The 13,014-nt window shown below is 42.3% G+C and overlaps 1 protein-coding gene across 3 annotated transcripts in view; it reads right to left on the bottom strand.

The window, feature by feature from the left end:
- ASPH (aspartate beta-hydroxylase) overlaps window positions 1-7,746 on the bottom strand; it is a 91,335-nt gene extending 83,589 nt beyond the window's left edge. Inside the window, exons 1-2 of one of the 3 annotated variants that reach the window (XM_060277786.1) lie at window positions 7,543-7,608; window positions 5,975-6,093 (exon numbers count right to left, since the gene is read on the bottom strand). Coding sequence is in view for 2 of the 3 variants with exons in the window: in XM_060277784.1 (XP_060133767.1) it covers window positions 7,543-7,597 (55 nt within the window). In the remaining variant the exon portion in view is untranslated. Of the gene's footprint in view, window positions 1-5,974; window positions 6,094-7,542 lie in introns of all 3 variants that reach the window. The other 2 variants (XM_060277784.1, XM_060277782.1) reach the window with 2 other exon arrangements.
- Between the last annotated feature and the right edge of the window lie 5,268 nt (window positions 7,747-13,014).

The following is a 13,014-nucleotide window of genomic DNA, read 5'->3' as shown; positions in this document are numbered from 1 at the left end:
TTCAAGTGGTTTTTCTGCTCCTGCTGGTACTTCCATTTTTATGAAGCCATGTTTCCTATCTATAAATGGAACTGAAACAGCAACACAAACTCCACATACTCTACAAAGCTGCCAGGACAAAATTGAACAAAACTGGCACCAGAGACTATGAAGAAGCTGAATAATAATTTGCACTTAACACTGAAACCCAAGTACTCCTAGTACTGTATAGCGTGCTTTAAAAGTGGAGAGCAATACAGGCCTCAAAAAATACCCCAGCACATAGCTTTACAGAATTCTTGTTTTAGTTAAAATCTCTAGGTAGTAACCAGATGAGTTTTATTGAGACATCAGATCTCAGTCGTCCAGATGGAGTACATATTCATGTTATTAGAGCAGTTTATGTTTACACTGGGCCTCAACCTCCAATTGAATGCAAAAGCACATATATTCTGTCTACCTTAAAAAAAAATTATATACTACTCTTCATCTGTAATATCAGAGCAGTTCACCAAAATACAATAATAAAGCAACACTGTAAAACAATAAACCACTGTAAACTTCCACTTACTGTAGCCAGCAATATACATTATTCCAAGCTAGGAATTAATCACATGCGAAGCCCTGAGTAAATAGAAATGTCTGGAGCAGATACTGGCAGCTCCTTTCAGATGGGATGGAGCTCTAGAGAGTAAGCACCACCACATAAAAGACCTTCCCTCTGCAGACTACATACTGTGCCTCAACTAATGGCAACACCACCAAGGAAGAATACATAAGATATTTTTGTATCCAATATTTCAGGCACATCCAACTCCCAAGAGACTGTAATCTACTCCCAGTATTTAAAAAATTGGCAGTGATCTACCCATAGCTGCCAAGTCTCCCGTTTTCCCCGGGAAACCCCCGTTTTTACTTACCTTTTCCCGGTGGTCCCCCATATCACTTAGTCTCCCATTTTTCTCCGTTATTTTCTCCTGCCGGCGGCCATTTTCTTTCCTTTCTGATTTGCCCTTCTATGGGCAAAAAAATGGCCGCCGCCGGCTTCAATAGTCGCATCTACGCATGACCGGAAGTGCGTAGATGCGGCTTCCGGTCATGCGTAGAAGCTACTTTTGAAGCCGGCGGCAGCCATTTTGGGTGCCCATAGAAGGGCAAAGCGACACCGGAAGTTACGTCGACGCAACTTCCAGTGTCACACAGCTGCCGGTCCCGGATTCTGCAGTCCGGGACTTGGAAGGTAAGGATCTACCCATTGTCATTGGAGGGAGCAGGAGTGTGCATGGGGTGAGTGGATTGCCCAGAGTTGTTGAGCTTTTTTTAGGAGGAAGTGCCTAGAGTTGTTGAGCTTTTTGGGGGGAGGATAAGGATCCCATGATCTACCAGGATCAGCCGGGGATCTGCCGGTAGATCTCAATCTACTGGTTGGACATCCCTGCAATATTTCATTCTGCTGTACAGTGAGGCCTGATATATTCATCATTATCACACTATGAATACCAAGAAAGCTTGTTCAGGCAGCCTGCTTAAAAGACTACGTACCATTATTTTTCTATGCTCTTTTGCATTCATTATGTGTTTTCCATTGTTGCAACATGAGTAAAAGCTGCAATCCCAAATAGCTCTATGAGATAAGAGTCCTGTCTGATCACATAATTGAATAATATTTCCAAATCCTTGCTTAAGAGAGAAAAGGGGTAAATTGCATAAACAGCCTACAGGTTTGACTTTCATCAGACAAAAAAGTTTGCTCAATCTGGTCAAAGCTTTTAATGCCTTATTTCTAATACTTCACCATGATTGCTTGGCATGCAAGGAGACTGCAGATATGTTCAAACCTATTCATTTCACAAGAACAAAATGTGTGCACTTTGCAATTTTCAGCTGCGAAGGTATGCTTATACAACCTGAAACAGGCGCTTTGAACTCCTGCTCAAGCAAGAGCATGGGAGGAGTTTCAGGAGTGAGGGGTGGGGGAGCTGCCTCTTTTCAAACCCCTCCCCAGGCCTTCCTTGCTATGTTAAAAGGATCAGGTAGCAAGTGAAAGGAATGGGGATGAGACTCTGGCAAGCCAAAGCCATGGCCTATCAGAGTAGACAATTATGGGTGAGATGGACAAATTGTCTGACTTACGTAGTAAAAGGCAGTCTATGCTGCATTTCAATGATTATCTCCAGTTGCCTTGGCACTGCAGAGCAGACAAGAAGCACTCTGACCTTTGTCACTGGCCAGGGAGCCAAGGGCCACTGGGAGGCAGTACACCCTCCCAGCCCCACCAGAAGAATACCATGACAAGTAGACACAGTTTGAGCCCAACTGTCAAGTAGAGGAGTAGCAACTGCAGGGAGTTTCCTCCCCCACTCTACCACAAAAGAACACCCTGCTTCAACAGCTACCGGTAGTTGCACTGAGACTGCAGAACTGAAGGGAGCTATGTGCTGGGCAGTGTGTGTTTGTGACTTTTTGGTGATGGTGGTTGTTTATTATTACAAGCAAGTGCCTTGAAAATCATTTGATTAAAAGGCAGAGAATAAATCTTCAAAATAATAAATAATTTAAAAGTAAAATTCTATTGTTGATTATTTTCTTGTTCATTCCAAAACTGCAACACTCATTAGTAGTTTTCTTTCAATGCAAGCATTTAACAATTGAAGAAATATTTAACACTGCAAGTAATAATCTCAGGAAAACTAATTCAACTACTTCAACATAGGTTTAAAAAGAATTATAAAATGATGGTTTTCTTTTCTCCAGGGCTGGAAAATCAGATAAAGCAATCACCATGTACCTAAAGTTGTTGTTTGAAAAAAATGTGTTGGTGATTAGAAATTTGAATCTTTTTCATGGCTAGAGCCTCTGGTGGTAGCATCTATGAATTTGAATGATTTCCCAGCCCTAGACCTCTAATTTCACAGTATTTTAAAGCACACAAACAAAAACTTCTCATGCAGCAAACCAATCCATGAGTGTGGTTACAAAATAAACAGTGTTATCAGTCACAGCAATCTTCACACTTTACCAGTATATGATGTTCATCAGGGAACAATCACCTTGGTGCAAGGAAAATGTTGCACAAATGGCCTATAATGAAGAATCCAATAAACCATTAGCATGAGATATACTTCATTGTTCAGGAATAATAAATAATAATATATATTCTATAGTATTTCTTCAGAAGTGAAAAATCAGAGAAATATCAAAGTGTACATTGTTTCAGAAGAAATTGCCAAGAAAAGATACAATGTTTTGTCTAAAGTCCAAACGGCCCTTCCTCCTTGCATAGTACTGTATGTTTGTTCTAAAGGTATGGGCAAAACTGAGCACAGTAAAGCTGTATGCCATCATTATATTTAATGAATGTTGGTCTTAGTCTTGCTTTAACAAAGTAAACTGTGAGAATGCCACATGAATTTTATTGCAGAGAAACTTGATATACTTTACTAGGAAAGCAAACTACATGGTGAGACTGGATGACGAGAAGCCTTGCAAGGAGTTACGTGGTGGGTGGGTGTGGAGACCAGAGAGTGGAGGAGAATGGAAAGCACAAAGAAGTGCAGGCATTTCTGCTTCCTATGTCCCTCCATTGTACAAACTGTCAATTTATCCCTACTCTGTGCATAAAGACCTGTCCTCTTATCCCATGACTGCTAAGCTTACTCAGGAGACCTACTGGTAGGTGTTTGAAACTCTAAATGCACAGATTGTATCTAAGTTCTACTCAGTGTTGACTCATTAAAATTAACATACACTTTATCATACACTTCAATGGGTCTGCTCTGGATAGGGTTTACTCTGAGTAGGACTAACACTGGATAAAACCCAATGTCTACTTAGTCATCCTTATTCATGTTGGCTTGTTGACATACTCAAAAAAACACTAAAAAGTTAGTGGCACAGGACTTATCTTTGTGGAAGCCATGGCCGTTTTTCAGTTAGACTTGTAAGCTCACAGAGACTATGAACAGTTTAATTATGCTGTGGTTTTGTGTGTGTGTGTGTATCTATATAACAGAATGATAATAATATGACAGTCTACTCAATTATATTCTAAAATCTTCAATATAGCTTGTTACCAGCACATACAGGCACACAAAGGTATCATCAATGTGGGAACACTGAGGAAGGCAGGTATAGGATGGTGGCGCCTGCCCTGTGGAACGCCCTCCCAACAGATGTCAAAGAGGAAAACAACTACCAGACTTTTAGAAGACATCTGAAGGCAGCCCTGTTCAGGGAGGCTTTTAATGTTTGATAGATTACTGTGTTTTATTTTTCTGTTGGAAGCCGCCCAGATTGGCTGGGGAAACCCAGCCAGATGGGCGGGGTATAAATATTATTATTATTATTATTATTATTATTATTATTATTATTATTATTATTATAGGATGGATGGGTGAAATATGCCTGAATGCTCCATATGCCACCAAATCGTGGCCATGTTAGGCTAACTATACATTAATGCTACAGATTGGATTTATTTCTAAGTAAATATAGGTACAATTGATAAACCAGGCTTCCTCAACCTCGGCCCTCCACATGTTTTGAGACTACAATGCCCATCATCCCTGACCACTGGTCCTGCTAGCTAGGGATCATGGGAGTTGTAGGCCAAAAACATCTAGAGAGCCGAGGATGAGGAAGCTTGATCTAAACAGAACCAATTCTGAAATAAACATGCAAATGAGGTAGCCACCATTCTAACTACACTTACTTGCCTGGAAGTAAGTGCTAGTGAACCCTTTAGGACCTGCTTCTGACACATTTAGGGCTGGGCTTTAGGTTTCTCTAAAGCTAAGGATAGTCTCCCTTGTCACAGAAGGAAAGAGATCATAACCTTATTAACTGTGAGCAACTGTGAGAAAATGAAATGAAATCAATGAAAATGAAAGAAAAACCTACCAGCTAACACTCCACTTTACTACCTAAGTAAAAAAATATTCCTAATTTCCACAAAATCTGTATACCAATCTAGAGTATATTTAGTTGGAAGAAAGTAATATTTTGAGAACTGATTTTTTTCTACTTGGAACCTTTAAAAAGCAGGGTATTTTAAGCAAAAATATTTTGCTTGGGGGGAAAAAGAAAAAGAAACCCTAAAGGTATTCATACTAACACCAACCACACATTCATCTGACCTCTTATCACTAACTAGGTTTTATTATATAAAGTTTTCCATTCATTTCTGCATGTGTTCTTCTGCAAGTTAAGACATTTCTCTGTCACTAAAATGCCAGAGAAGGAAAAGGAGGGGGGATTGATTCAAATACAAGCAGCAGATGTAAAGCATCTGGTCATACCTCACCCTTTTTTAATGGGCAGTTGAAACGTAAACACTTTGGAAGAGATGAGGGAGTAACCAAACAGAAGTAGTGGAAATACCTTACTGGCAAGGGATACAAGTCTTGCCACACAATCAAGAGAAAGCATTTTATACTTGCACATGAAACTTGATGCCAGATTACAGGCAACAAACTACAATGGTGATTTAATGAGATAGATTGTGGGTTAGGCTGCCATGTATCAAGTCCTAGAAAATGCACTCAGCCAGCTAATTTAATGATGTAGAAAAATCTATGTTTCCCACCATTGCAGCCTCACAAAGCTGTACTAAACTGAATTACACAGAGTTTTGGACAAATCACAACAAAATTCATCAACCACCTTTTTGGACAAATCACAGCAAAATTCATCTGTGTAATTCAGTTTAGTGTCCATCAGAACAGGTGTTGAACAAACAAAAGAATTCTGACCAACCATCAGATTATCTACTACAGATTCCAAAAGATAACTGTGCAAGAAAAGTGCCTCAGCACTTTGTATAAAACCAGCACTATTATCTGCATGTAAATCTAACTAAAATCAATGGGACTTCCAGATAAATATCTTAAGGATTGCATTGTGATACAATAGTTTTGCTTTATTGTGGGTTTATGCAACACCACCAGTGGACAAAGGTTAACAACATCCACTTCAAGAGAATGGTGTGCCACCATACCACTTTGAAATAGATTCTTCCAAGATCTTCCCCCAGTTGACCATAGTTAGTGCAGGATAGCGCACAAAACCATCGTACAGCAAGGCAGCAATCATCAGAAGCATCTGATAGTCATCTTTCTGTGTAAAGACAGACACTCAAAATAACTGTATGAAATACTTTGCAGTGTTTCAATACAGAACGGAACAGAATTTTATTCTGCTAACACACAGTAACTTGCACTTTACGTACAATGCAGATACGATACGGTACCCTCGCAGGAGGATAATCCCCCAAGAAAAGGCTACATTAGCTAGCCTCTCCTCAGGTGTCCTGAAGATGGTCCCCAAATGGGCTGCAAATGAAACAAAATTGTGGCATTACAGAAAGCAATGGCAAAAGGAAAGAAAAAATTCAGAGTTAGGGACATTTCACAGGGGCCTGCACATCAACCTAGTCAGTCAACACTTGATCTGTGCCAGTTTGCACATGAAGTAGCTATTTCAACCCCAAGCCTTTATCATCAAGGATTGGTGCATGTTTAGTCAGAAGCAAGCCTCACTGAATTCCATGGCATTTCACTCCAGCATACAGTACATGGGTTTGCAACCTTGCAAAACACGATCCTATATCTCTATAGGGAATTGAGACCTACTATCTTCCACAAGAGTCGGTCTGGATAACTTAGTTGGTTAGAACTTGGTGCTGATAATGCCAAGGTTGCAGGTTCAATCCCCGTATGGGACAGTTGCATATGCCTGCCTTGCAAGGGGGGGGGGGGTTGACCCTCGTGGGTTCCTTCCAACTCTACAATTCTACGTTCCTATGCCTTCAAAAACCACACATTTTCAAAAGAGCAAGAAAGACCACCAGCTCCGAAGGTACACGTGTGCACAGGATGGCAGCCTCTTTAAATCGGATCTACCCAGCTGAGAGGTGTGACCTGTGTACACAAGTGGAAGGGGAAATAAACGAAGCCAGGCTCCTCGCCTCCTTCTCTCTGAGTCTGTGTGCTCAAGGAGGAGCTCAGAAGCAAATGGATTTCGAGAGCGCTTTCACAACCTGCAGTCGAGCAGCAGCGCAAGAAGAACCCGCTGCTGGATCGGGACCAACGGCGCACTGAGTCCCGCATCCTGCTCTCACGAACACAAGAGCCCTCCCGCCTCCCGCGGTCTTTCCAGCGACTGATATTCAGAAGCAGGACCGCCTCGGATGGAGGAAATCCCGGGCTCCATTTTATTCCCTCCCCCCCCCGCCCCTGATCCCAGCAGCACCGTCCAGGCCCCTCATTCCCTTCCCTAACGTGAGGGAGCCGCCTCCTCCTCCTCCGAGACCAGGGCAGGCATTCCTGAGGGGCCGCCTCGGGACCGGCAGCAAATTCTCCCGGGCGGCGAGGCGGCTGGAAGGACTTCAGGGCGCCAATTTCGAAAAGCGCGGCGCTGACAGGAGAAGAGAGGCCCCGCTCCCACCCACCCCCACCACCCACCCCGCCCGCCAACGCCGCATCCGGAGGGACCGCCGGGTCCGGAGACCCAGGAAGGCGGGACGGGCATCTCCGTAACAGGCCTATCTGGGCGGCCGCTACCGACCTCTCCTGGCTCCGGGGCCGGGGCTGCCGCTCTTGGGGCTCTTGCGCGGGGCCATGTCGCCTCCTGTCAGGTAACGCCGCCGAGGAGAGTGAGAGAGGCGGGAGCGCGCGACGGACGGGGGGCGCGTTCGCGATGGGGGCGGGGCTCGGCGCGAGGGCAAGGCGAACGCCCGCGGCTCTTCTCTTCGCTCCGCACGCTAGACTTCACCCTTGGGCGGGGTGGGGGGGGAGCCCGATTGCCCGACTGGCAGCTGCTCCTAGCAAATCGCGAGGCGGAGGGGAGGAGCCGCTGGAACGTGATTGGCGGGTACGGTCCGCGGGAAACGCCTCCCCGACGTTCTCGCGCGCGCGAGCCCGTTGCGTCGGCGGCGGCGGGGAGCGTGCTTGGGAACGCATCGATTGGAACGTGGCAACGCCAGAAGGAGAGGGAAGGGAACGAGGGGGCACGTGGAGGGCGGAGCGGGGCGGGAGAGAGTTTGCCCAGGAGCGACTGCTGCTGTTTCTGTGTCTCGTCAGTGCAGCCCCGGAACCATTTGTTCAGCTTGCAGGAGCAAACGCTCACTTCCAGTGCCCTGTGCACGTTCCATTTGGAATTAATTCTCACCCTATTCCATTCAGCGGGAATTGCTGCCGAGGTTTTCCCCCCGCCGCTGGGTCAATTTATCAGTTGCACGGTGGAGATTCAGGTCAGGATTGCATCTCTTGTGGTTCCCATCTGAATCACTCCCCGCCTCACAGGTGTAAGCAGAAACTCTAGCGCAAGGCACAAATCACATGCCTAGCATCTCATTTACTGCCTGTAGAACTACATTTCTGTTCAGTGAGCTTAACTGTAGGGCAAAGCGCACCGTATTGCATCCTGGGTCCCTTTGCAACCACTGCTGAAGTGCATTGCATAGCATGTTATATATCTGCTCTGAAGTGTCTTTAGTATAATGCAGTCAAGTCTGATCCTGCAAGTTTCATGTTACAAAATAGCACTGCAATCCTAATGATACTTTGATACCATCAAAGTCTTACTTGTTTCATTTGATTTATACACATGCATATTTTGCATTGACTGTGACATACATTGGTTATGTACCTTCAGCTAAAAATCAGTCAGCTTTTCTTGAGAAATGCAGAGAAGACTGCATATTATCCCCAATCAGTTCATTGCTAATTTTTAAAAGATGTAGCTGGGTTGAAAGTTTCTATCTACAGTATTCCTGTATATAATCCAGAGACATTCATTGAATATGTTTTAATGAATGACCAAGGTCATTGCAAACCTGGGAACCTATAGGAGGATATAAATTTAATAAACAAACAAATAAAAACTCAGTAATGTTGCATAAACATTTCAAAGTTATTGAAATTAGGCAGTAAATATCTTTGCAACATTTCTTTCCACCAGGATGCAGTAAACACTTCAAAAATCTAACAGGAATGAATGTATTTTTTGCACACTCATTCGAGAATTTCTCTCCCTTAACAAGAAGGTTTGATAAGTAACAGGGTAGCAAGAAAATAAATAGTGTTAATAATTTACTAAGAAGCAAACTTGGGTGTGCATTACAAGAATTGTGTACAAGTGTCTAGCTTATACACTCGTCAATGGCTTCTTAGGCTTCTTAACTTTCAGTAGCTGAACAGCAAATATTTCAGTTAAATCCTGAATATTTTTAACTGTTTAGAGTTTAAAATGTTCTGAGAAATTGTCCAATATTGGTTTAAATGAGAACATGAATTTTCTGGAAACTTGTAATATGCTGATCTTGTTCTTGGAGATTAAATCAGTTTGTGAGAGTGTACCGTATATTGTGGGACTTCTCAAAATAGTGAATTTGAGAATTCTGGAATGTTTACAGCATATAGAGCTGGGAAATTTACCACCATCTAGAATACTAAGGGAAAAACAGTAAAAATGAAATAATTTTGAATTGGGGGTGGGGCTATGGCTGACCCACATTAATAGAAACCCATTGAAATCAGTCAAATTAGTCATGACTTGATTTAGTCCATTAGTGTTAGTTGGTCTACTCTGAGTCACACAAAAGATAGATGTGGGAGGCAGCTGTGGCTATAGGCCATTAGGCATATTAGTGGTTTTCAATTAAGTTTTACTCAGAGTAAACCCATTTAAATTAATGGACCAACTTACTTGTGTTCATTAAATTCAGTGAGTTTACTCTGAGTAGACTTAGTTGACCACCAGCCTTTGAAAGTTGTTTTGCTTGTGATTGCAGTACAGTATAGCAGTATGTAGGTTTATAAGTTTTTATCTCAGTCTTTCCCAGCCTTGAACTGATGGGAGTTGTCAAAACATCTGGAGAGCCCAAGTAGGGGAAGGCTGCTGTTTAGCATTCCAGTGCACTCACTGAGGACCACTGCAACTCATTCAACTTATTTAATACTGGTTGCATTTTAGCATAATGAGAAGCCACAAAGTACAGTTTGTTTCAACCTTAATATGCCTGAGCTACATGCTAGTGCACACATCTCTACTTTGCTCCTGCCTTAGCCCAGTATGGAAACAAACCATGGAGCAGCTGGCTTAGAGTTAATGTCCAAACCAGCAAATCAGCTACCTTGATTCTGAAGTTGTCCCATTGTTTCTGTTTAGTTTTGTTCAGCCTGTTTTGAAAAGTTGGCTTCCTACCATAAGAAGACAATAGTTTTCTTTAATTTTGATAATGACATTCCTTAGTTATCAGTGAGCTTTAATAGGCTCTTCACTGCTGTAAAATGTTCTACAGTGTAAAAGAAAAACAATGTCCTTAAGATAATTTTCTGAGGATAAACTGTTGTATATGTTGGAAACAATGCATTTAAACCACTCTTAACCTTGATAAATTGACACATATACATCACTATTAACTTTGATGAATGGGAATAATATATTTTGTTCTCCAATGACACCCTTCTTATTAATATTTAAATGTAAAGCATAATGAGGAATAATAGCAAACTCAATAAGAAGCCTCATCTATCTTCAGTGTGAAGGACTAGATTTGCCTCACCCACACTTAATTATAAAGTGTTGTGACCTTCTAGCACAAGCTACTGAAACTGTTGCTGATAACCAAACAAAAAGTTGATCTCAAAACCCCTGTAAGAATGGATTATCTAGTGATATGTGAAGATTGCTGGAAAGTACTGTTGGAATCCAATCAAATACCCTTTGCGGAACTTTTAAGTTTTATCTTCAGCATTATTGACCAAAGAGTCAAACCCTGAATATTTGAATTTTAACCAGTGCAATTGCATTGACAGCAGAAGCAAATTTTAATCAGTGCTTCTTTTCAGCCACAGCATGCCGGAGCACAGGTCCAGCGCCTCTCGAGTGGATGCCATTGTAGGCTGGTGCTCACCCGTTAGCTCTTTGCATTTACGTACTTCTGAGAAGCCCAAAACGAACATTTCAAGTCAAAGCGAAAGCTGACCAGCGTGTGTGTGCCTACACACACACACACACACACACACACACACACACACACATATATATATATATATATATATATATATATATATATATATATATATGATTGCACCTATCCACTCCTAGCTGCAACTGGTCAATCTCCAGGGCCGGGCCTCTACAGTTGCATGTTTTCACAAAGGCCCTTCCAAGCTACCCTAGACATTTCCCTGAATCTAAGAGAATTAAGGAAAGTGAGGGTATATTTATTTGACCTGCACCAGAACCAGTGGCAACCCCCAAACCAACTAGGAAAACAGCTTGTCAGAGGTTTTAGCACCTCTGCGAGTGGTGAATGCAGCTGCTGTTAAACCAGCAGCGGTTTAGGGCTCTCCCAAGTTGCCCAGCGACTTACTGGACCAACTTCATGGTGAGTTTCAGCAGCAATTTTTCTTGAAAAAAAACGCTGTTTTTAGTGAGAGTAGCATAAATCATAACCCACCATTTTAACAGCTGGAGTTGGTAGATCAAGTTGATGATGTGTAAAAAGATCTTTTAAAAGCATGTTGGTATACTGAGATTGGATGATTATGGGGAAAACATTTTCGAATACAAACGTGGGTCATAGTTCCTTGAAATCCAGCATCTTGGGTGCAGAAATAGCCAGTAGTTCCTAAATCAAGCTTTGTAGCACAGCCAGCAAAGCCATTATAGTCAGAAGAATTTGTTCCTGGAAAAATGCTGTGAGGATTTTGCTCTCAAGAGTTATTGAAACCAAAAGGAAAACTATAATGTATTCAGACATCTCTGTGACTTTAAGGAAATTTCCATCCTGATCTCAGTAGGTAATCAGCTTCTGCCCTCGAGCTGATAATCTTATGCAAGTTAGCTGTTCTCATGTACAAACCTTGCTTTGCTGTAGGTGCATTTCAATAATCACAAAATCTTTTAGCCCTTTCCAGTAATAGATAGATCAATCATTCATTTGAATTTCATGGAAGTGTATAGTTGAACAGTGCAGTAACCAGTTTAATTTACATTTGGGCCATAAGAAGATATGGGGGGGGGGGAACTGCATTGTTATTAAAGTATTCAAAGTCAGAAATCCTTTTTACTGGTTAAAGGTAAAGGGACCCCTGACCATTAGGTCCAGTCGTGACCGACTCTGGGGTTGCACGCTCATCTCGCATTATTGGCCGAGGGATCCGGCGTAATAGCTTCCAGGTCATGTGGCCAGCATGACAAAGCCGCTTCTGGCAAACCAGAGCAGCACATGGAAACGCCGTTTACCTTCCCGCTGTAGCGGTTCCTATTTATCTACTTGCATTTTGACGTGCTTTCAAACTGCTAGGTTGGCAGGAGCTGGGACCAAACAACGGGAGCTCACCCCGTCACAGGGATTTGAACTGCCGACCTTCTGATCAGCAAGCCCTAGGCTCAGTGGTTTAACCACAGAGCTGGTTCAGTAACAGCAATATTTTATAAGATTCTTTCATTTTTAACAACCTTCATAACTTGTCAACATGTTTGCTTAAATCTGCTTAAACAGGATGGGCAATAGCACTTGCCTTGCCCCAAGCTTCATTTGACAACATCATGCTGCAATACTTTGACCTATCAGGCACTGACATTTGATATGGACAGTCCAGATTTGGGCTGTTTGGCCAGTTGTAAAGTCTAACTCAGTATATCACAACCACTTGTCAAAGGCCACATCAATCTATCAGTTAGGCCTAGTCTCACCCTCAGCAGGAAGAGATTGTATCTTATGCAAATACTTTGCTAGAACCTTTACTGTACCTTGACTAGGTAGCAATGTGGACTACTTTGCTTCCTACCTTGTTACGTGCGAACTTTTCCTTTTTGGTGAAGAGGAATTTTGTGCAAAGCAAACATTTGCCACCAGCAGAAGTACTGTAGATGCCACAAGAATGTTATTGTACTTGTTTGGAAGAGTTTACAGTCCTGTTAATCCTAGAAATAACTGTTTATATCAAACTACACATATGAGAAAGTATGATGGGTAAAAAGTTTTTTATTGACCAAAGAGGTATAAACTGTAACTCATGAATT

The sequence above is a fragment of the Zootoca vivipara genome, chromosome 8, assembly GCF_963506605.1.
Source record: "Zootoca vivipara chromosome 8, rZooViv1.1, whole genome shotgun sequence".
NCBI classification, from domain to species: domain Eukaryota; kingdom Metazoa; phylum Chordata; class Lepidosauria; order Squamata; family Lacertidae; genus Zootoca; species Zootoca vivipara.
This window is presented reverse-complemented; position numbering and strand designations above follow the sequence as displayed.